Source organism: Nomia melanderi, chromosome 8, assembly GCF_051020985.1.
Source record: "Nomia melanderi isolate GNS246 chromosome 8, iyNomMela1, whole genome shotgun sequence".
Classification (NCBI taxonomy): Eukaryota; Metazoa; Arthropoda; class Insecta; order Hymenoptera; family Halictidae; genus Nomia; species Nomia melanderi.
Window position 1 is genome coordinate 9877305 of NC_135006.1, and position 25956 is coordinate 9903260.

The 25956-nt window shown below is 30.8% G+C and overlaps 1 protein-coding gene and 1 long non-coding RNA gene across 3 annotated transcripts; one reads left to right on the forward strand and one right to left on the reverse strand.

Moving 5' to 3' along the window:
• The first annotated feature begins 5678 nt into the window (after positions 1–5678).
• On the forward strand, positions 5679–25641 carry LOC116427493 (nose resistant to fluoxetine protein 6). 2 transcript variants are annotated; one of them, XM_031977907.2, is made up of 12 exons: positions 5679–6260; positions 15855–16010; positions 17699–17919; positions 19617–19822; positions 19907–20162; positions 20516–20676; positions 20834–21002; positions 21092–21285; positions 21372–21501; positions 21814–22006; positions 23982–24127; positions 24198–25641. In XM_031977907.2, exons 1-12 carry the CDS (start codon positions 5993–5995, stop codon positions 24339–24341), a joined length of 2244 nt encoding a protein of 747 aa, XP_031833767.2. In that variant the 5' UTR covers positions 5679–5992; the 3' UTR covers positions 24342–25641. The 2 variants fall into 2 exon arrangements, with proteins under 2 accessions (XP_031833767.2, XP_031833766.2); XM_031977906.2 differs by lacking the exon at positions 5679–6260 and adding an exon at positions 14834–14890.
• LOC143174753 (uncharacterized) lies at positions 13041–15363 on the reverse strand. Its single transcript, XR_012999051.1, has 3 exons — positions 15268–15363; positions 14929–15177; positions 13041–14876 (listed from the first exon to the last, which is right to left on the reverse strand). It is a non-coding gene; the product is annotated as an uncharacterized LOC143174753 (long non-coding RNA).
• Positions 25642–25956: the final 315 nt, after the last annotated feature.

The following is a 25956-nucleotide window of genomic DNA, read 5'->3' on the forward strand; positions in this document are numbered from 1 at the left end:
TATGTAAATTATTTAATTATGACTAATAGTAGGCAGTAAAAACGAATCTAGCACATTCTCTACCATTCACGTGTGAATGACAGTGACATTTTCTTACTGTAAACTGGTCTTTCATCATAGATGTTATACATTTAGAAATATTCTTGGTGAGCTCAACTGTAAAGGAAATATTATAATTATAAAAGTATGATTATAAAAGGACAAAGAAAGAATTTATTTTTAATACAAGGAAATCCTCTTATAAACAGAAAAAAAAACATATATTTATTTGTTTGAATTTAAAACAACAATCTCTTGATCCTTGCATCAGAAAAATAGTATCGTGGAAGGAGTAGAATACAAAATGATTATGCTAATATTTGTATTACTTTCTATAATGTTTGTAAATCATTAATCGATCGAATAGTAATCCATTTTTGCTAAAATATGCTTAGATATGTGTCTAATTGTAAATTAATTTCTTTCCGAGAAGTATTACGCAACTGAACTAAGTAATAATAAGATAATTAAGTGTAAGAAATTTAATATTTTTTATTAACACAAATTAATATTAATTATACATATATAATATTAATTATTATGAAACGAAGTAATACTTTGATTGATTTATACTAGAACTTTCTCAAGACGTAATTAAACATTTCCTGAACACTCACAAAGAAATAAAAAAATATTTATGTTGGATTAGTAGTTGAAATATCATTAGTAATGTGTTACGCATTAAAAAACTTCAAAAGCATAAATCACTTGCCACAATCTATGTTGTTTATGTCGAGATTAAATTAAAAATTGTAAAGAAGGAGTAAGTTTCCATTACAGACGAATCGTCAATGGATTCATTCACTGAATTGTACGTTAAGCATAAGACAAAACTAAAGACGTAATTCATAACAAGCACGAATACAATGTGTCGCAATAATTACTGAAAAATGCAACGCGTTGTTTCACATTGTCGGGCCACGACCCACTCTCTACTGCAATCCCACGTGCGCGAAACTAAGATTACGCACTCATCACAAATTTCGGTTTTATAGTTGGCTTCGATACAAAAGTGTAACATTTACGCTGTTCTATCAATCAAGGTGTTCACGGACTCTATACATGTACTCATCCTCTTATAATAAACAGGAAAACAAAAAAACCGCTAAACAAATAACGTTTTATCAATTTCGAGGAGTGTGCATGTGTGAAATTGATTAATATTTAAATACGTACCATTTTACTAATACTTTTCTACACGTTCTATATATTTTTTATGACTATCTGTCTATCTATTCTACAGTACGTACGGTAAAAAATTGATAAGTTATAGACATGTGAAATATGAATGCAACACAACAACAGAATCGTTCCCAAAACGAAAATAATAAAATGCAAATTATTAAACACATCGATATATATTTCTAACAAAAACTTTAATTATCAAAAGAATTTGTTTATATTTTGTCCAGCCCGAAAAGACTATGCAACGTGTCGGAAGTTACACGACAAACACGCAGAGAAAGACTAAATATATGTACTGCATGGTTTAGAAATTAAAATTAAAAATCCGCTATGAAAAATAACTTCTGACGCATGAACATTATGGTTCTTATATTAGGTACTGGAAAAAGTTCGTGCCGGTTTTTAAATCAAAATTTAAGCACGGACAAAGTTTTTGTAAAATAATATTATCTTATTTGATTAAACTAGGAAAATACTAATTGAAATCGGAACTGAATTCATTGCTAACAAAAAAACTGTACGACCTTTTTCCGGTGCTTAACCCTTTCTAGTCGAGGTGTAACTCTCAATCACCATTTGGTTTGATACATTAATATTATAAAGTTTAATATTGAACTTTGTATAAAGCAACATTATGTGAAATATTGAAGTAAAATAATTTTGTTCCTTAATTTATATGTGAACTGTTATTGGATTAGTATTAACAAACATCATCTATATTTTGTCAAACAATGTTGAATACTTCTAACAAGAAACTTTCGAGTACAAAAGGCTAATGTCTCCATTATTTTTAAGAAGAAGTAATGACACCGGAATATATTGCTAAGGACGATATCATTTATTTGTTTCTCTATCTATCATGTAGACAGCTAATGGTAAGAATGAGAACTGTTTCCGTCTGGTACTGTTTGATTCTCCGCTGTAAATATATGATTTGTTTACCGGATGACGGAAGTAATTAAATGCAATAAGAATTCCTAACAAATTTACATAATTGACTGTCGCCTTATTCTTTGTAATAATTATAGGGTAATCAATTATATGATTTTCAAGTGTACAAAAAAGTTGATTTATTAACAGAAATATGTATCAACGCATTGCGAGAGAAGAAAATTTTACACAAAATATAGTACGGTGAATTCTTCGTATACGGGGCGTCCATTATAATCTAAGAATGCAGTTATGTCCGGAATTATTCGTTATTTAAATAAATATGTATTTCTAAACCTATACCAGCTTCTTTTTTCAATATCTTGTTTCCTTTTATGCTGAGGGACTCTACTTACGCAATTTTCATTCGCGTGAAACGAATCCTCATACATGAAGGGTGTACGACAAGGACACATCAAAACAGAAAAACTGCATTTGAAGAATTTCTTAAATAACCAATAATGTCAGAGATAATTGCATCTTTAGAATAAAATAGGACAATCTGTATGTTATACATATTATGTTTTATAACTCGAAGGATACATTCATACATGAATGACGTAGCACCAAATATGTTAATAAATGTAATTAAAGGTTTTGTACACCTACTAGTTAGATGGAACCTTATCGATTTCCTGTTGAAGCATCTATCCATTACTTTTAATTGACCATATAGTAACTAAAGCAGAAAGAAACATTGTAGTAACTTCGTCATTAGATGATACTTACTGTAGTCGAAGGTTCTATTACGAATGAAGAAGACTCAATGAAATATGCGGTACTGCAACTATTTTTATGCATTCGCTGGAATTACCGCTTTATCGTTTTTATATTTTATCAACGTACATATATTTACTTGATATAAATTCATATATGCCAACTACTGATTATGAACCAGTTAGCTGTGATCGACAAGTGAACTCATTAACCCTAATCGTACCACGATGTGACTCTCAGTCACTTATGAGAATAAAAGGATTAAAATGTTCTTGTTTTTGTCTATAGGACCCAAATTTTAAAAGCCCCAAAAAAACTTTTGGAAATGCAATATGAAATAATCAAAAAATTCAAGTAAAAGGTTCAAATGTGACTCAAAGTCACATTGTGGTCCGATTAGAGTTAAGAAATGACAATATTTTGTATTACTACGAATACATATATTCGTCATGCGAAAAAAGTAGTTGCTATTTAAATCGCAATTTTAGTGAATAGCAAAATATATTCTTAAATTTCCAGATGTTTAAATTATTCAGAGAAATAATTTAGATGCACACTTTTCAGAAAGTCACCTCAGTTAACTGGTTAATATTTTACATTCTATTTCTTTCTTTTAGATATTCTCTCAGATACACGTCTGCAATTGCAACTGATATATACCCAGTACCTGTTTTTTTGTTACTAGATCTTCTTCTCAGTCTCGTTAGTTGTACATGCGTCCACGTGTACTCGTTTATATTTTATATAAATCTTTGTATTTATGAACTATCAGTGTAACTCATTGCTTCCAGATCTCATAATTTAACATATTTGTTATGCATTATTGCAAATATTACGTTTGTTTTATCTTTTTATTAAAATAGAGAAAATCTCTTTTTACTTTGTATTAACTACTTATATTATATTCAATTTCATTCAAATTACTGATACCAAGTATAAACTTGTTTTTTATTTAACTTTCGTTGAGGAAAGTAACATGTAACCTGAGAAGATCAATGGCTCATTGATGGCAGCTGCTATGTTTGTAGTCGTCTCACGGATATAGAATTCAATAAATAGCAGAAAAAGTTTTTCAAAAAATGAAAAATATGACGTGCCCAAATCAAATATTTTAATATAGTTTCTAAAACCATAATGCGACTATATGGTAGCATAAGATATTATTATATTATTATCGTATTATATAATTCGTGTTATAAATATTACATTTTGTTAGAATGTTAACTATGATGAGAACATGAAAGCCACATTGAAAATTAAAAAGCAATCTCATAAACATACGTTAGAATTAAATACTAACATTGAAAAATGTCTTTTAATGAAAATTTACAATTTACGTGCACTATTCTATTACCGCTATGTTAGAGTTAAATTTCTGCCGGAATACCTAAAAAAGTACGGAATTTATATTACTGGAGTGTATCATGGAACTCTAGCAATTTAAATGTGTAGGATATTGACCTTAGTCAGTATTTCCACAGCTTTTAAGCGTATTGTATGCATGGAAGCGCTTGTTGTAATTCGCCCTTTTGAAGTTCACAGATTTTAAAATAGACACAGATACAAGTTCTTATTTACTACATGTATAAAACTATCTACTTTTCCATTTCTCCTTAAGAAAAATTATAATGTTTAGTGTAATTATAATTCCCTTTAAGTAATTCATTATTCCTTTCATTTACGCGCGTAAAAAAATAATTAGAAACTTTATTCATTTCTTGTATTATATTGAAATTAAAATAATTCAATTAAATTAATTTCAATAATTGTTGTACAAAATATTTCAAAGCATAAATGTATGTATTAGAACTTCATTAACAGTATACTAGCTAATAAAATTAAACATCAAATTTATATGTATTTTAGATTTTGTATTTTGCATATGGATACACAGTAAATTTGTTTATTAAAAGAGATATCAAACTCATAATTATCTTTGAAAACTTTAATGAGACTTGATATTCTTTCATTTTTTTGAATACAAAGAATAGATTTATTCGTTAAATTATCTCATATTCGCAAATCAGTTTCCAAAATTGATATAAATATGTATTTTTCATTTTTTCTAAACATAATTCCCTCCACTTCGTTTCAAAATGCCCATTTTCATTATCCGAATATCATACAGCCATATCAAGATATTCCACATAAAAAAAGTTAACCAATATTGCTGAAATTTCAAAACAAAGTCCAAGGTATTTTGTAAAATACTCAAAAATCTATGCGTCACGTAATAATCGACATTATTAATTAACAAAATACCTGAAACAACGGAGGAATAGAAGAAACATGATTCGATCCTTCCCAGCTCGAATTTAAGTTAAAAATAAGGATAATGATATTTATTAGTTCAAAGAATGAAACAACTTTCACAACACCTGTTGCGTTCGGTTTATGACCTTGTCTCGCTGTGACCGTGTAGGGGGTCGCAAAGTTACAATCGTTGCAATGAATATCAGTTTCGAAGGATATTCCGTAAAACCATCATTTAATGTATCTTCTTCAGCCGATCGGTGACACCTTTTTGTGTGAAAGTGACGGGAAGGTTCGCAGGTTACTGTGTTACCGTAAAAACCATCCGCGTCTCGGATGAGAAAAAGCGTTGATCTATGAACCACAGAAAAACCTGTACCTAACGAAAACTATAAAAAAACGGTAGCGTTCCGAAGAATTTAGCATTGCTAACAAGGTCCTTCGCGGAGTGCCAGAGTGGGAGATGAGCGCGGTGTCCACCCCTCTTTTCGCCCTGTGCGTGCCGCCACAGGTGACTCCGTCGTTTCACGATCACTCATAAAGCTCGCCTTTGAATGATCGGGCAATACAGAGTCCGTGAAGAGTCCGGTGGCCACCGTTTTAGAAAATCTGTTCCGACTGTCATCACTTTAGCCTCGCATGAAAGAGACCAGATTCTCAGTTCGTTGGGGACCGTGCCGGATATCGTTCGCGAGGTTCATTGCGTGACCGTCGAGGGCCGATTTTAACGTAGCAATCGCGATCGATCCCGAATGTCCCGAGCAATCACCGTGATCGACAGTCGTGGTAAACTCGGATAACGACGATTCATTCGAGAAAGAAACGAACTCACCAGACGATCTTTGAATTCGATAATCCTGCGACAAAGATGGGACCCAGCCTCAGGTTGTGGACGATCTTTCTGTTGATGAGACTGTCGCATGCCGGACAATCGGTGGACCTTCTGGCTTCCAACGGATTGAACACTTTGGAAGAGGAAGAAATTCTCCGTGTACTCTCCCGCAATCAGACCACTTTATCGACCAATTACTCGTTGATACAGCTGATCGGTAGCCTGAGGAATCACACGGTCGAGGCGGGTGAATATGCATGGAAGCCGCTGCAGCTCGAAGTTCAGAACACTAATCCGTTTTACGGTAAGTTTCGTTGTGTTCGAGAATGATCGGAAGATCGTTCGAGTCGATAATTAACGGTAGAACAATCGAGCGTTTAACACGTTTGCTACCAGCGTTTATTTCAGTGAAGACCTCCTCAATTGTAATATTTTATTCAATCCAATAAATCTTCTAAATGAAATATCGAAAAAATGAAATTGGAACAAGTTATTGAGTTCTTAAATATAACGCCGTAGTTAATAACTTTATATATAATTTCATTTGCTGTATGTAAAATATAAGATTACGCCTGTCACAAATATGACGCTGGTATGAAAATTGTGACAATAGACTTTCTTTCAGTTTCTTTATATGTTGGGTATAGTATTGAAGTGAAAGTATTTATTTTTCAAGTCGTTTTGGATATTTAACGCTTTTCAGATATCGGTAGTAAATTAAGAAAACTGAAGTCAGAATTTTGACGGGTGAGGTTGTTCTAGTGTTATGAATACGCAATTAATTGGTGATCAATTATGGCTTTAATTTACTCCGCGATTACAACGGGAAAGTAAAGAAATGTTCATGTTTTTAAGTGAGTGGTTAATATTGGAATGTACATTAGAGTGGTTTTAGGTGAATCGGTTGATCGGTGATTACCGATCGAAAAGAAGCATTTCTGGCGTGAGCAGTGTTCACGGGTTGATTGTTGTTTAATTTGTGCGTTAACGTTGCACGTGTAACTTTCGAATGTTCGAGTTTAATCAATTTTATTGTTTGAGGAAACTTCTTTTAATGTATTCTGCCTCGATTTAGAGCACACGTAACATTCGTGACAAAAAGTGTATAACCGTTTTTTGTACCACGTTTTTATACCTGGAAGAAATTGTTTCATGTATTTCTATAATTTTAATATATTATGCATGTGGATTCTGTAAATATATTCGCTTCGTATCTATTTTTTAATTACTTTGTTTCATTAAGTATATACACTCTGCTCGCGTAAGTATATATTAATTATTCAATATGTATAAATGAAGGTAAAAACAAATGAGATAACAGTATACTTGCTTAACATCTATTTTTTAAAGTAATAAATGTTCTTTTTAAATGACACTGATTGATATTAATTATATCATAAATGGTATCGATTTGATAGGTCAAAGATCAATCACTTATGGACTAAGTATTGTAATCAATTTTCTTTTTATGGTTTCTCGTGATTCGTGACTTTTATTATATTTATTACATTTACGTTGAACGAGATAGTTATACATGCAACAATATTTACAATATCTAAAACCATGACATTTCGTAATATTGTTTACTTTTGACAATCGTTATATCATTTCACTTTTTTTCAATTTATTACAGTAAACATGATTTTTAAGATTGTGCTGATAGCGTTATATTTTATTTTCTATTATGGATGAAACACAGTATTACGATGTAAAAATGAAAACTAATTACAATAGCTTGTACATAATAAAAATAAATCAAACAAAATAAAAAATAAATATAGCCACATAATTAGAAGTAGTACAGAATAATTGTACAGCTCTACATGGTAATAATCTCATCATAACAAATGTTCTATTAGAAAGTGCAGGACAGAATAATTAATTTTCGTTCTTGTATATTTGCTAATACTTCAATTGATCTACAATTTTCGATTAAATACATTCAAAGGCACAGAATAGGCACAGAAAGTATTATTGCCTTTTTTTACCTGATGCTAGAAATCTTTCCGTTGTTATTACATTTTTATCAAAATTCAATATTAAAACATCAATCAAATATAATACGTCCCAAGTGGATCGTAAGACACTTATAACTTCTAAAAATATTCAACATTTCAAATTAAAAACCTAATAAAATTCAACAAACTATTATTCTCCTTTCACTCCGATGAAATTATTAACCAATTAAATGAGTAATTATATGTGTAATGAGTAAATCAATAATTATTTATTTGCCCAAAGAAATCCGAATCTCATTGAACGCGTGTCAAATCGTATTATGACTAGAACTATCAGACAAGTCAAAATGACCCATTCCTGATGTCTCCTTTTCACGATTGTCGAGAAGATATCAGACGATACTCCGAAAAATAACTGAATATGTTGATTCAGAAATGCACAAACTCAATTATAAATTAATAGAAGACTGAATAGGCGCGCTCTCGAATTTTCTGTAGGAAAATTTCAACAAATCAATTTGACTGTTCGGTAGTTTTAGCGCTAATTGAACTACTTAAAAACCGGATCGGCATGCGGTATGGGTTCGACAGAATGTTTTAACGCTGTGACAATGAAGTTACGGTCAGTGTACTGCACCAGGTCAAACGAGTGTAGAATGACTGAACGTTGGAAAAAGGCAAAACTACTTTCGACGTGTCGAAATAGTAGTCACTACTCAAGTCTGATTTTTATCCATGTACTGTGTCTGCATACCACATGCGATTTCGTTACTCACGGGGGCCACGTGTTCGACGTAGTCGCCGCCACGATTTGTGAATTACACAGAGACCGAGTGAAATGCGACGAAAAAAAGAATTGCGCTATTCAATATAGGGGAACCGTTCATCCGTTTTGGAATGAAAAACCTGATGCTAATGATCTTGATTGCAATTCGAGACGCCATTACTTTCTACAATTTCGACACTAACGTTTCTATTGGATTTTCGTGTGTGCAATCCACTTGACTTGTATACTACGATCCCATTGCCCGTGAAACAGTGACGCTATTTCTTAAGTGTTAACTGGGAGAAAAAGGGAGTTTGTTTCTACGACGTCGATAAAGATGAGGGGACACGTTCCTGTGCACAGTTTTCACGTAGCGCGTGAGGTTTAATGGCCGTATAAATTCATGATTTATATTCGTGAAAACGCTTTGAGAATGTATTTAGATCGGTGACGAAATTGAAGTGACGAAAATGTTAGTTCTTGCATGTGGTATGCGATAATTATCCTTCTGCAAATGATTTGATTAGATTAGACTAGATTTCGCATGCAGAATATCTGGAAATAAGTGAATCAGCATTGTTGCTATTATTTACGTAATAAATTAAACACTTCTAGAAAAAAGATGCCATGTAGAAATGTAATTACCTTTAGACTGTTATGATTCGTGCGCAGTAATGAAAGCAAACGATAACTGCAACTATGTTAACTATATTTTACAATATCGCAGAAAATGTTCAATTAGAAATTACAATTTTTCTACTTTTTATTGATTCGTTTTGTGGAAAGTTTCTATGGTTATTGCATTTCTAGAAAAACAGAACTTTGACATGTTTTTTAATTTGTAAGACTTTCGAGTGTAATATTTTTAACGTTACACCCAGTATCGTTAATGAATTGGTTTTTTAATTACATTTTGATAATAAAATAATAAAAATCATGAACATTGTATTAGTTAGCTCATTACAATTTTGTAAGTAATAGTTAATATATTCAGGTTATATAAATCAGCATTTTGAAGAAAACTAGAATATAAAGTATAGAACTTTAATTACATGATAGTCTTCACGCATAAAATGTTTTTTTTAAATGCAATGAATGTTTTTTGAAGTGCACTAAGAACATGAAACATAGAAGAGTGAATAATTACTCGAACAATGTTATAACTACTCGTCCAAAATTCATTTAACTTTCTTTATACAAATTGGAAGCTAAGGTCGTTACGAATATGTAACATTGGTAATGGTAAACTCGTTAACGTAAAATATGAGCTAGAACTATGAAATCATTTTTTCTTAGTAAATTGGTATAATATTGAAAGATCACCTTGTAAAATTAATATAAGAAGCGATCGAAGCTACATATTGAATTGTGATTAATAACAAGGATAACATCACAGATTTTCCAAGTAATAAAAAGACAAAGTTCAATTAATATGTAACAATTTACGCATATTTCATTTTAGTATAATTTTCATACAAATTGATACAATCAAAATATACTGAAACATTTAGAAATCATAATATCAGTACCAAAATTCCTGATTTAACACACATTGGACTGTGGAATTCAAGTTATGTCACATCGACATTTAATTGGTATAATTCTAATAAAAATGGGAGTAAACCGAAATATTAGGTTATTTCACAAGTAATGTCGTTTTTCCTGAATTTTTTAGTGGAAACCCACAGAACCTGCTCGAAAATGGTATTAAAACGTTAATCGAAAAATAGGAAAAGATCGTACATGGTGTATTAATGATGGTCAACACGTCGACAATTAAAAAAAAACGTAAACATTCATTTTATACATTGAAAGTTAGCACAAAAAGAATGACATTACTTATATGACCTAATATTATTTACGTTTTAAGATATCCGAAAAAAATTGATTTTTGAATCTCGTTGTAAGATATCCGAAATTATTTAATTTCTGTGGCACATTCTGAAATATTTCGCATGATCCGATATCGAGAGTTATGTAGGAAACATTCACCATCGAATAATTGTGATAAGCACGTTAATTCTCGAACAGCTCATTCACGTACACAGATAAGCGTATTATTATCGCTCGTCAATTAGTGAAATGTATGATCACCGAAACGGATTCATTCAACACGTTTTAAAATGATAAACGCGAATCGTTCGTGACTGACACGCGATCAAAGAACGTAGTTACCGTGCGATTGAAAATATTTTTACCTTATCCAATTGCACAATTATCGGCACGCTGGCAGTGACCACAAATATTCGCATACTGGAATTTGGAGAAGCGTTTCTCCGTCAGAATCGTATCTTACATCATTAACCATACGCGATGATAATTTCGAAGCCGTATAGTTTCACGACACTTCGCACGATTCTTGACGTCTGTATTTTCTCGATTATGATCTCACCGTGAGAATCGACTTCCGACACTGGTAATTCAACTTCCGTAATCTCACATTGTAAATTTACACTTTCTATCAGACGGTTTGTGGTGTGCATTACTCCAACGGACTTAATTTTCACTTTCATTTTGATTGGTTAACTTAACACTTAAAAAGAACTAAAACTATAACCTTTTTTGGTTAACTTTAATTAAGTCATCGAAAGCGAGAAAGGTATTTAACGAATTGCAAATATCCCCAATTCGAGGATTACTAAATAACGGAAAATGGAAAAGAAGGGGAAGTTTAAAAAGAAAATTTTTTCATAGCTTTTACTTTACGATGATACAAACTTATCTTGTTTACAATTTTTCATAAGTCATCAATACCCTTTCTGATAATTTTGAAATAAAGATGTTCCACTATATATACCTAACAATTTTTGTTCACGATAAAAAGAAGAACAAGAGGAACAAACTAATAGTATTACAGCATTACTCACATTAGCCTTCGCACGTTAACTTCCTTGGCGTAACTATCTACCTTGTAAGACCAGCGTAAACCCACGTGTAGAAGTATCGTTCATCCGCACCCATAATATGATTACAACGACTTGTACCGCCGCTTTAGATTTTTTTCTAATTCATAGAAACCAGTAAATAGCTCCTACACCATATACCGTTACCTTGAAGGCGGTTATTCCAGTCTGGGCGTTAACTGACTATAAAAGTATCCTAACATTTCATTGGTGATCTTGTTCCTACAACCAATAAGATGATCGTCACATGTTATGGTAGTCGCATGTTCAACCCCCTCGAAGATAAATGCGAGACTGGTTCATTGAAGGATTAACGCTAGATTTACAAAACAAGACAATTTGACTCATATTGAATTTTATAAACGTTATTTGGTAAATGTTTAAGTCGATTTTGATTGATGCAGTTATGCAATTATGTACGGTAATCGTCTGATTTTAAACCTATAATTTTCAAGATCTAAATGAAGGAATATCAATTTTTCTAAGAACGTAGAACAAACTGTACATTACCGTAGATCTAGTTTTGATCGTAATTATTAGATTAGCTGAAGAGTCACATTTCTAACAATAGATTTAGAAGATATTAATAATATGAAAAATTGTATGAAAATTTTCACAAATACGCTTGCAAACTTTGTATCATCCTATATATTAGATAATAATCTAAAAACATTAAGTGACCTAATATTTAAATGGTTATAGTTAATTAAATAATATTCATTGGCAAATGGTATCGCAGCAAAACATTTGCATGGTTAGTTTACTTATTCAATAAAACGGTAGGCAAAAAAATAATTTGTTATAGGTAGTTATGAATGCGGTACATCCGGTCCTAATCCTAGTTCAGTGACATTTGTTGCAATAAAATGTTGTTCGAAGTTTTGTTACGGCAAAAATGAAGAAAACTGGGTCAACCTCGGTTGTGGTTATATTAACATTTCGAAGCAACAGTAGTGGTTTATTACGAAAACGTCATTGGTTTTCACTGCATATATTAGCATAGTGTCACGTGTATGCTAAACGTGTGTAATGTTTGCAATAAACATAAAAGACAAGTATTGGGATTATGAAAAAACGGAAGACGGTTGACATTTAATCAAATAAATATTCATTTATTTTGTATTATTATTTTTGTTCCGTGTGTGCAGTATTAATAGTAAAACCTGCATTTATCAATTTATAAAACTTAAAACTAAGTTTAATTATCTTTGCACAATTTGTAAATATTTTAATTCCACAGTTTATTGCATAATTTAAATGATCAAAATTGATGTTAATATTAATAAACCATTAATAATATTGTCGTACTCTTTTAAATGGAAAATGAATTGCCATTTTATTGTTAAATTGAAAAGTAACCGCGCATTAGGCGTATATATTTATGCTTCAAATTATATTATATTCGATATATATATATAAATATAATACAAGTTTAATGCATTAAATTAAAAGTCCATTTCACTTTATTACATTAAGTTTTTGAAAGGTTGCCATACTGACATTGCACCAGTATAAAATTTAAATTCCATATTCTCACTCGAAATGTACTATTACATAATAAAGGATGGACTTTTATTTTTAACTTTAATAGGTTGTTTTTGTGACATGTTAATACGCCTCTACTAATAAATTCGCGTCATTAAAGTTAACGAACTAGAATATTTCAATTCCCATTCACCTAAAGTATCTTTTTATTTTGCAATTTTATTATATTTACGTTGTAAATAATCCTGTAAATAATCCTGGTAAATAATCCATGCATACATTAAAATCACAAAGGTCGAGCACCACAAAGTTTTAATTAATCTTCGCTTGTTGCATTGATAATCCGAATTTTTTACTTTATTTAAAACAGAACAACTCAATTAGCATTGCAGAATAATTCTGGTATAGCGGTATTTCTCGGAAAAAGGTTAATTTAGACCTGGCATATGTTAGTATAAATAAATCGGTGATTGATACTGATGATTTACAATTGCATACACTTTGACTTAATCAAATTTCCTATAATAGCCATAACTGATAGTAAAAAATTCGTGATAGTTTTGAAATCCCGTTACATAGTTGCATTTGCCTTTAACCCTTACTAACCCTTATGTGTTCAATAAACGCATTTTCAAACTGATTTATTTACGTACATTATTTCTCTAAATAAATAATAGCATTTTCGACTTGCAAATATGATAGTGATAAGTAAACTACGAATTTGTATGCATTTGTGGAAAATTTCCAAGGTGTAGTGTTTTTTACAGTATTTTTGAGTAAAAATGATTCTCCATTGTAAATTACGATTCGTAATTCGAATGCGCTTAAACATCTACGGTCTAAAAATGAATCAGTTCTTTCTTTTAATGTAATGTTGACAGTTTTCAGTCACATGTTTATTGAGCACTATTGGTTAATATAAGTGTCTAATAAGATTAATATTTTTTATACGATTCTTGTAAACATTGAATAAAATTCGTTATTCTTTTATGACTTTTATACAGGGTATATTTATAAAGAAATTATGAAATAACTAATACTTTTACGTACGCCTAATATCTGATACGTATCACTGGGAACTTGTTTACTATTATCTCATAAAAACTTGTTCAAATCGAAGTTGACTAAATGTTGTTTTTATCTCGTAAGTAAACGTAAGGGAAAGGATACTATGTAGTAAGCCTTGAATTTAGTCTTAACGCAGTAATACGAAGTTCCTTATTAAAAGAGATATAAAACTAAAGATTAATTTAAACAATTAAATTAACATGTTTTCCGTTGTCCATATTTGTATTAATAATTATACTTATTTTTATCCTTATGATTATATTATATTAAAGCATCTATAACTACTTTATATAGAATTGATGCGTTTAACAATAATAATTCCTCACAAAAATTTAGTATTCTTGACAGTTCTTTAAACTCCTTGTCACTGCGATACAGTTACCTTTCACGTTCATATTTCGAACAAGATGTAATAATAACGCTTAATAACGATTCTTTATATTCTGCACACGTTCAGAATAGCAGTAACGTTTTGAGGATGCCGCCTGAACGAACCATCATCCGTTTTTTGACCTTTTCTAAAATTCCACAGCTTCTTCCGCGACGTTGTCGGAAATACGTACCGCCGGTTACTGATCGAAGAAGGCCACATTTACAGAGAAGTTATGTCAGCACGTCCAGTAACATGCCAATGTCAGGATAACCGATGACGATGTCTTTTTTTCCGGCGATGAAATCTTAATTTGCACACGGGACACGTACGTGACCGGTTCATTACGATTCACCTGAAATCGTGTGAGCTGATTGAAAGATGGTGAAAGTCTTTCTTCACTTGCTTTGTTGCAATCTTACCTTTGTGATAACCGGATTGAAAGTTACATTACTCGTTAGCATATTCTTAACAAGAAGCTAACTGGAATTACGTTTTCAACTTCTTCAAATTCCGTGTTATAGCAATTTCACGGTTACGAATCTCACGTTACATTTCCTTTCTTCATATCAGCCCAACTTCTTTCTCTGCTTGTATCACTTTCTTATGATGAATCTCGCTTTTATAATTATTTTGCAATCATTTTTCAAGTTGCGTTATTCGGAGTCCTGCTGTGAGTTAACTTGCTTAGAAACTGATATTGACTTTTGATGAAGATAAAATACACGAATTGTATTGTTCATCATTCGTATGGTACATACATGTATAAGTATGTTATTTTGTGATTCCGTGCTTTTATAACACCTTTGAATATGAATTGGTCTTAAGATTTTTAAAGAAATAAATAAATGTCATGCTTCGTCTGTGACAAAATAACGTTATATAAAAACTTAATTAGTAAAATGTATTCTTATAATAGTGATATTGATAGGTTTATTCCCATAAAATTTAAGCGACGCGAAGGATCACACAATAATTGCGTTTTAAATGAATGAAAGGAGAGCACAAAACAAGTGTTATAAACTGGGTACTGTTTGCTTTATTCAAGCGTAATAAAATTTCAAGTACGTAATGGATATGGACGTGTAAAAGATATTTTTCTATTTTAACAACAATACAACATGTTTTACTACCGTGTAGTTTACATTAGCAATGGATGTTACGCAGTATTGTTTACTATTACCTTGCCGTTAAATCTTCACTCACCACAAGAAGTTTAAGTATTTATTACACTTCAGAAAGAATGAATTAGGATGTAGTTCCAATTACTTATTACAGTTATATTTCCTGAATATTTCTTTTTAATGTAAATTGATATAAACTAATCAACTATTTACATTTCTTACAGATGACTTCTCAAAACAAATCGATCACGATGCAAAGAAATTACTGCAAATTCTCCCTGCATACGATCCTGGTGCTGGTCGTGTAAGCCCACAATGCAAAAGGCATGCAGACATTTTTCATCGGGAATTGTCTAAATTCACTTTATGGGCTTTAAAAAGTAAGTTTACCATATTACTGGAACTCCAAAGTATGTATTAGGTCTACCGGAAAGTTCTGTCCGAAAATGTCATCTCCAGTTTCCAAAGATTAGTGAATCTACAGAAATGGAATTCACAAATTATCATCACGCTGGGAATAGATCGTTAATAACGATGGGAATGATATTGTTTAGTAAATATTAACGAATTTAGTGAACATTAATTATTTTATTTTAATTAAAAAACGAACTGAACTTTTCGGTAGACCTAATACGTACATAAATTAAAATATTTACATGCATTTAGTATAGTTTTAATTATCCACACAGAATCAACCTTCGTGACGTTAATAAAAATACCAATTTCCAGTAATCAAGGTTACATTTTGTAAGATATCCTTCTTCGCACGAAACGTGAATTTAATTGCGTGTTTATGTAATTGAGTATGCTTTTATTACTATACCAGTTGAACGGTGACCTTTGAATTCCTGAAATAATTATAGTATGTACCTACATTTCTATACCGGAAACATTACCTAGATAGACGAAGAAGAAGAGGATATATCCATAGAGAAAGACAAAATTACTTTCGTAAATATTGTGCTATAATTGATAAACTAAATTTTATTAATAATATTAATGCAACGTCATTAATAATCACGTGTAACAGTCTGTGCTTGTAATTAATAATACGCATATAATTGTTTGAATACACTTATTATTCATGTTTTATAAAAAACAATCATACTTGTTAAACAATTTCTTGTAGCCAACTAACTACAATGAAATGAAATTTAATATGTTAAATACAGTGATTTGCATAGAAAATAATTACAGTTTAGATAAGTAGATAAATTGATTATTCCATCGAACAGCATCAATTATTCGCCGGTAAAAATACATATGTAAAATGATATTCTATTCTTATCAGTCAAAACAGAACCAGTTTAATGCGTTAGCAGCACTCACAGAGATGAAACAATCTAATACCTTATCTATTAGTATACGGTATAACGCATGCAAACATGAATGCATTTGATTATACCAAATGACCCAGTACTCGTTTCCCACTTACAATTAGATGCGTAGGCTATAAATGACATGATCCCGTTGAGCCATGACCCAACCATAAATCATCTCAAACAGAAAAACAGTCAATCCATCTGCCATTATGAAAGCAATCACGAAAGAAATATTCCTGCGAAGGACTTGATTTGCCATTGTAAAATACAAATCTGAACCATCAATTTTTTAATTTATTTTGAATTGAGCTGTTTATTTTAAAAGTGGCTTAAATCCATTAAAAAACCCGTTTAAAAATGAAAATGTAATGTAAGATCGTAACTATTATCATCATCAACCCTTTGCCTTACAATATCCTGTTAGACTCGTGGCGAAGATTTCAAATGTGACTTACTTCTCTAAATTGAATAATATTTCTCCATTATAAATTGTAATGCTTCAGAATAAACGTAGGATGAGCACAGAATTTGTTCGTTTTCTAATAAATTATGAACAATAAAGTAGCTCTATTGAGGACAGTTGCAAAAGAAATCATAGTGCAAGGGGTTAATTTCAGTTTTTTAAAGTTAAGTCATTTCCAAGATAACGACTCGGTTGATTTGATCGGCTCTATGAGCTAACGATCTATCAGCCAGTGATCTATAAGTTATTCGTTAAAATTTAAGTACATTCCTTTTGCGTTAAGTGTATGATGCAACCGCGAAAATGCCGGCTGGCCTTCTAAATGGCAATGTAAATCAGTTTGGTGACTTCGACGAATGCATCGGGATACAAGGAAGTGAAGGAATCCGAGGACAATACTGCTTAGCGTACCTACAACTTAGCATCGACGAGTCGCGGTTGGATCTCAAGCACATCCATCGCCTCATGCACTCTCACTACGCATTCAGAAGTAACATTACCGATGTAAGTACGTATTTATATTTAACGCTTTACCGGCGAAGGAAACCCGTAACCGCAACCTCTTTCGAGACGCCAGTACTGTAATTTCCAACAGAAGCTAACGTATGCATTAGTCGCAAGACTGGATAGTCATTATTCGGAAGTTATCGGCGGAAATGATGATGATGCTAAATGAACAATAAGGAAGGATGCAATCGAATAAATTTTGAATTCGTCGTGTTGAAACAAGAAATTTTAAATAAATTTTAAATGAATTTTAAATAAAAACTTAAAATATATATACATGTATATATAATTATAATTATTTTGTATTTAAATTATATATCTACAATTAAAATTCTTCACATTCACTAAATTACGGTCTTTTTAACTATGACGAAACGTATCAGAAAAAAATACACAAAACAGAAATACAATTTTTGAAGAGAAATATATAATTTTTGTCTCTTCATGTTTAATTTTTTGAAGTAACGTTTAAATCAAATGTTATAAATAAAAGTTGCAAATACCTGTTTCAATATTAGTAGATTGCATAGTATACGAAAGAGCATATGTAAATGTTACAAATTAAAATCCTGGCCAATATTGATCATAGTGAACTCAATGTATACGCTACTCTTCTATCGATTACGCTTTCTAATATGACATGTACCATATTTGAGCGCAATAAATTTCATAAGAAATTTACCTTGTGTTATATATTACGATAAGGCTTACGCAAATTTATAGCAAAGTTGTTTAGTAGCCTTGTTGAGTTTTCATCGCAACAAATCATGCAAGTTGTGCAATCAATACGTATTATACTTTTAGAGAACGTATCGTAATGCGAGAAAGTGATTCGCGCGGCTACTTTTGACACGTACCTCATTGTCATTTCGCCCCATATTCCGAAATGTGACAAAAATACCTAAACAACGATTATGTCATTATTTTAAAGATATTTTTCATCCTAAACAATGTGCAAACGAGTTCTCCTTATGAAAAATTTATTTGAATACCAGCAATTGTGGAACATAAATCTACAATTTAAAAATTAGTTCTCATTTAACTTGTTAATTCACATTAATTAGGATCAATAATTATTGATTATTCATTGATTATAATCAGTCTATATATTTCATTCTTAGAATCGAACGAAATTAGTATTTCATTAACATTAAGAGAAAAAGTATTACACGTACAAGACACTGCGTCTTAATCATAATATTAGATTTCAAGACTTGTCACAAGTTCAAGAGCACAGATTCATTGTATGTTCCTAAGAAGACATAAAAATCTCCTTTTTTCTCATTATGATTCTATAAATTCTTCAATGATAATTTCATAAAATTCCTCGGATGAAAATAAATTCAAAGAAAATTATTTAAAATCGTTTCTGGTAATTTTAATTAATACTGAGAATTTTACACAGTAATTAATACTGAGAATTTTACATATTAATTAATACTGATTTGCACATTAATTAATTTACACATTAATGAATACTGAGAGTTACACATTACTTAAAAATGGTAGAACAAGCTAACGTATGAATTCATTTCATCAAAATCAATTCCTAAAATAATTAAATCCGACAAAATGATATTCATTCAAAACATACAAATAAATTAAAATGAAAAATACTTTTTATGATTGCTTAAATCATTTTTTAATACTTTTGTCACGCTTATCATTATATGTAGTTGAAATTTTTGCTACAGCCAGGACATCGAGTACCAAGATTTAACGTAATTAATTGGGGAATATGTGCACCGGCAACCTGTAGCTCTAAAGATGTCGAAACATCTATTCGCGATATCCTTACGAGATACACTTCGCAGATGGATATCAATATAAAAGTAAAAGTGAATGAAGAAATGTGTCAAGTGCAAGAGATGGAGCTTCCAAAGGAAACTATGTACGCCAGGTAACCACCAACAAAGCTTTCGTTCATTAAAGGTTTCATAAGTATTATAAATAAATGTTAACGTGTTGATTATATTTCTTTTAGTTTACTCTTTATAATTATACTGGCACTAACGATCGTTGCTGCACTTTACGACCACTATAATATACCTGCTAGCGAGCTGTTCTTATCATTTTCGTTAAAACGCAACTGCATGAAGCTTATATCATTGGAGCGTGAAAAGAATGATATTGCTACGCTTCATGGCATTCGAGCTATAAATGCGTTGATGTTGCTCATGGCTCATAAAAGTATGGCCCTGTTCTTTAATCCATATTCAAACAGAACCGAAATGAGCGAGGTATGATTATTTCACTTTAAAAAAAGATTCCTTTGACCTTTTCGCTGTGATGGGCGATAAATACCTAAATAATATACTCACCGACCGTTTCTACTTTTAACTTTCAAGAATTTTCAAATAAAAACAAAATTATAGGTTTTGCAAGTTTTTGTTTAACATCTACTTTGTGATTAGTTTGTTAGAAGTGTCGAAGTGAATTTGACAGAATATAGAAATATTAAGATAGATTCAATAATTTGTTAAAAGTATCCAAGTGCATTTAACGCATATCATTTTACCGATAATAAATTTGTCATTATAGCAAAAGGATTAATTACTGTAATAAGGAGATACACGTTATGTTTTTATTTCAGTATCTTGGTAAACCATGGACAGTTTTAGGAAGAGCCGCGAGTCTTTATACGGATCCATTTATAATGCTTTCCGGGCTCTTAACGTCATACTCATTCCTCGGCAAGTTAAAAAGAACTGGCAAGTTGAATATCAAAGATGAGTACTTGTCCCGTTTAATCAGGTATGACAAAATTACTAATTATTGATATTACTTTATTAAATAGCTATACGTATTGTAGATGTTATTTCTACTTTTAAAAATAATAATAAAATTAATAGAATTTCAACAGAGAAGAAGTGATTTTACAAATTTCATTTACCTTCTTGCCAATTTTTAGAATTATACCACCACTGGCTGCACTAATGCTGTTCTGTACTTATGTCCTACCTTATATTGCTTCTGGTCCGCAATGGAACTTGGTTATAACTGAACACGCGAATATCTGTAAAAGAGCTTGGTGGAAAAATTTCCTGTTTATTCATAACTATTTTGGATTCGAATCGATGGTACATAGACAGAAAATTTTATAGGAATAATTAAATCAACTATAGCAGGGAATTATTTTATAAATTGAATATCTTGTTCGATCTTTCAGTGTTTAACTCATACACATCATTTGGGTATAGACACGCAACTGTTTTTCCTTTCACCATTGATGGTGTTGCTACTTTACAAAAAACCAAAGGCTGGAACTGTTATTCTCACTTTGTGTGCTCTATTTTCAACGTCTCTGCGATTTTTTGTAACATATTTTAGGCACCTAAGTAATTACGTCTTCTTCGGTACATCGTAAGTTAGATTCTTAAAAATCTATATTTGTAATATACGGAAATTCTTCGTTGGATACTTATTTAATGGTAATTTTCCATTTGCAGAATAAGACAATTATTTGATACTGCAGATTTCTCATACACCTTGCCATCACATAGACTAACAGTGTACATAATGGGCATTTTTGTTGGTTATTTATTAAGATATGTACCTAAAGATTACAAGATGAGTAAAGTAAGTGAATAATATACAAAAGAATAAATAAATATTAAATAAATAAATCAATTTTGAATAAATTTAATAAGTTTAAAGAAATTAATATATATTTTTATATTAATTTCTTAATATAAAAATTAATATAAAAATAAATATTGCAAATATGTAAAGTGAAAAACAATAGAAAGCTCTCGAACAACATGCACACATATCAATGAAATTTTACAACGTAATAAAATGTTTCTTTAAATTTCATTTAAAAATGTTTAATTCAAAATTATTTGTAAACCATTCCGTGTAAACTTTTTTCATATACATATATACATTCAGGTGACTTGGTATGGAGGTTGGATCCTGTGTCTAATAATGTTTTGCGGTTCCTTCTTCGGTCCTGCGCATATGGGCTCTATGGATTACGTCTATGAACCATTACACGCTGCAATGTACAATGCATTCGCTCCTATTGGATGGTGCGCTATTTTCGGTTGGGCAACTATACTGCATCAAACTGGAAATACAAACGGTAAGCAGCCTACCTAGTTAAACAAATAACAAGGACAACACAATTTATGGTTTGTCATACTTTAAATATCTTTCTCTTGCGAAATTTTACGTAAAATATAAGAATCGATGCTACTGAACAAAATCTACAATATTGGCCGTTATAAATAAATAATTTCAAATGTCTTGCAAACACAAAAATTCATATGCAGTTACGCAAAAAATATTCAAGATGTAATAATTTTATGTGCAAAGTTTAACTAGATTTATGGATACATTCATGCAATTAACCTATTCTCCGATAAATTTATTACTGTGAAGATAGAAGCTATATTCAAATTATACAATACATTCAAAACTTTGAAACAATAATTTATTGACATCCACGAAAAGTTAGCAGATTCTAGAGTCTGCGTCTAAAGAGAAGGCAACAATCGAAAGTAATAAAATCGTGATTTTAGTTTCATTTTCTAGTCATAAACAATTCAATACTTTCCGCAACTGCAACGACCTGTCAATAGCGACATGCGTGAGGCAGGTCAGTAGAATTGCGGTTGCCAGCATGCAATGTGAAAGAAAGCCGTTTACCTCGAAGTTGCGATCTGGCGCTCCACGGGGCATTTTTCAGAATACTCACATGAGTACAAAGTGTGGCCGTCATTAAACCTGTTTACCAGTCGATAGGAGCGTGTTGATACCGCTCTACTAGATTTTCTTTTCAATAAAAACGGTGATTATCGTTGTCATTAAAAAGAGAGAGTATCCACACGACATACAGAATACACGTTCTAATCCGCTGTATCTTGTCCGTGGGACACGCAGATAAAACGTTTTAGCAGAATTCACCTTGCCCGTACGTAGTGCGAACTGTACACCGAAGGAGTTGATAGATTAAAAAGTAATCCGCACACACTGTAATTACAAAATTCACGAAAGTAAACAGGTTTTAACGTAATGAGACGATTCGCGCGTTTAAAGAAAAATATTACTCAAGGCAATAGATAGGAACTTGATAATGAGGCGCCTTTGCACAGAACTCTCGAAAAATGATAACTCGCGGTTGCCTATTATCATTCACATTTCATCGACTGTTTAGTTTTCACTCTTTATTATTTAGAATTTAGCATTTAGAAATAGTTCAGTTACTTTGGCTTCGGTTGTCTTCAATCGCGAGGAGCAATGGGTATTGACTTACGTTAGACTCGAAACGTTTGAATACACTTGAGCCTTTGAAAGCAAGTGCTAGATTAAATAGCTAACAATAAATAGAGACCATACAGTCTGCGTGGGTGGGAGGGATGCAGGGAATGTTCAAGGACTGAGTTTAAGATTGCTAGAACTTACCGCCACATTCGAATATAAATGTTTGAAGATTTACCAATAGACGTGGTGGTTAAGTTAAATGATAGAAAGAAGTTCTAACTCTTTGCACTTGAAAGTTTTTCATTAAAAATACCTGAATATTTTCCGACGAGATATTAGCGACATTCTCTGAGACTGATTAATAGGAAACATACGTAAATTATAAAACAAAGCTATTTCATTTCAATATTTCACATATTGATGCATTATACGAAGCATAATATTATATATTAGACTTTAGAATTTTGCTGTATCGAATCATGTGCAACATAAATGTAGCTACATAAATATAGGAAAAGACTTAAAAGACTTTAATCATGCGTAATCGGAGAGCTAATCATTGTGTAATAAATTTTTTACTGACAAAACAGATAGTGTTGGTAATATAATATAATTTTACATAATTAAATAGTTGTGAAGGAAACTGAATACTAATTTGAAAAAGGTGAAACTAAATAGATTTCATATATTTAATATTTAAAATTACTCTTTTAATAGTAAACGATTAAGTGTCAACGACAAATATACATTCGATAACTTATCTATCTACGACGCGATGTCTCTCGTATATAATTAAACATTTTTTTTAAAACGTAAGTATTAATTATATGTAATATATTTACATTAAATTTTAGATCAATTTAGCAAATTTTTGGCATGGAAAGGATTTTTAATAACCACGAGACTGAGTTATGCAACATATTTAACACAATTCCCAATATATTTTTATAACGTTGGGACAACCAGGAGTTCTTCACATTATGATTTCCTCAGCATGCAAGTAAGTTTACATTACTGTACGTAAACAAACTGATAATTAAACTGGTTACTGTAATGAATGTATTTTGCAGATAAATTTAAATGAAATGGTATGGATTGCTTTCTTATCAATAGGTCTTACCCTACTTTTTGATATACCATTCCAAAATATTAAAACTTATTTATTGAAGAAACCTGTATCAACGGCGACAACGAAATCGTTGAAACAACAATAATGCTTTTACCAAATATTTCAAACTTGACCGAACAATTTAAGACACTGTAAATAATGCTTGAAACCTTCACTTTGTTTTTAGTAAAATTAAATCCCATTTCTTGCCCTCATATACAATGTATATGATAGCTAAGAGTACTTATTTATATAATGTCATATTTGGACTGAGTAAGTGCTTGTAAATAACAAGAACTTCGTAATTCTAATTATATATGTTTAAGAAGTATTATGTTGTACGTAAGTTAAGTTTCAGATTAGGGGAAAGTGGGACAAGATGGGGGCACAGAACAAAATAGGACATTCTTTTGAATGGCAATTTATTTCGTGTTATTTTGCATTCATGTCACTAAAAGTAAAAGAAACACTAGTTACGCTTATGATTTTATTTTTTGACACGTTTCAAACATTAACAGCTTAGTAACAATTCTCAATAATATTATTACTTTATTACTTTTACACAAGCAACTTCTCAAGGTTTTTATTTCTATGTATATTAACTTCAATCGTAAACAAACAATGATATTATCATTTAATTAATTTCAATGTAACATTTGGAGCAAGATGAGGAGATTTCCATAACCTCGCTTAATTTTTAAATAAACTCATTCAAACGTATAAAAAAAGCAACGAGACATCAATGCAAAAAGCCGCTGGAGTATACAGAAAAAAGAAATGAAGTATCGTATAGCGATAAGAAATTTTAATGTACTCAAATCTACATTGGAGAGAACAATGGCTATTCATCGAGAAAATCCTCAACAAGTATTCAAGACTAGTTTTAGATCCTTTAAAAGTGAGTTTTCAATTAATACCGTATATGTGTGTAACATATGCAAATGGATGTGTCCCATACTACCTTGTATTGTCCTATTTTAAAAATTACTTTTTTCTGCTTTATCCATTAAATTTTATAAATCAATTTTAATATATTTGTGTAAACAGTTATTAACACTATACACAGTATATTTTACCGACACAAAATCAGTAAATATAAAACAATACAGCAAGTTTTTCTTAGGGATCCCATCTTCCACCATTTTCCCCTACATGTAAAAATGTGTAGTTAATTATAATTTAGTGCAATGTTATTTATCTAAAAAAAATTTTTATTGCATTAATGCCATTTAAAAGAATTCTTACTTTTTGTAATCTTGTATTTTATACTTAAATCATTATCAAGTAAACGAATTTGTATTTAAATACATTGAGCTATGTTAATTACTATGAGGTAACATTTATTAATAATTGTATACATAAATTACGCTGTATATATTTGACATTGCTATTATTTTTTAATTAAAACAACCACTGTCTTTTTTCAAGATGTTAAAATTTTACTTATAACAGAATTGTTAATTGTTATAAAAAAAATAATAAAATATATTTTATATTGTATATCGTCGAAATTGTTTTTACTGGATTGCATATTAACCATCCCTTGTATATTTTTTAAGTAAATATTCTAACGAACGTAATAAAAACTGTATAAGCAATATGACTAAGAATTTGAACAGAACTTAAAAAGATTTAAATCGCAATTTAAATAATTCCTAGTAAGAACATTATGTTTCCAAAATTACTTTTAGGGGTCATTTATCAAATTTTTTTCAAGATCT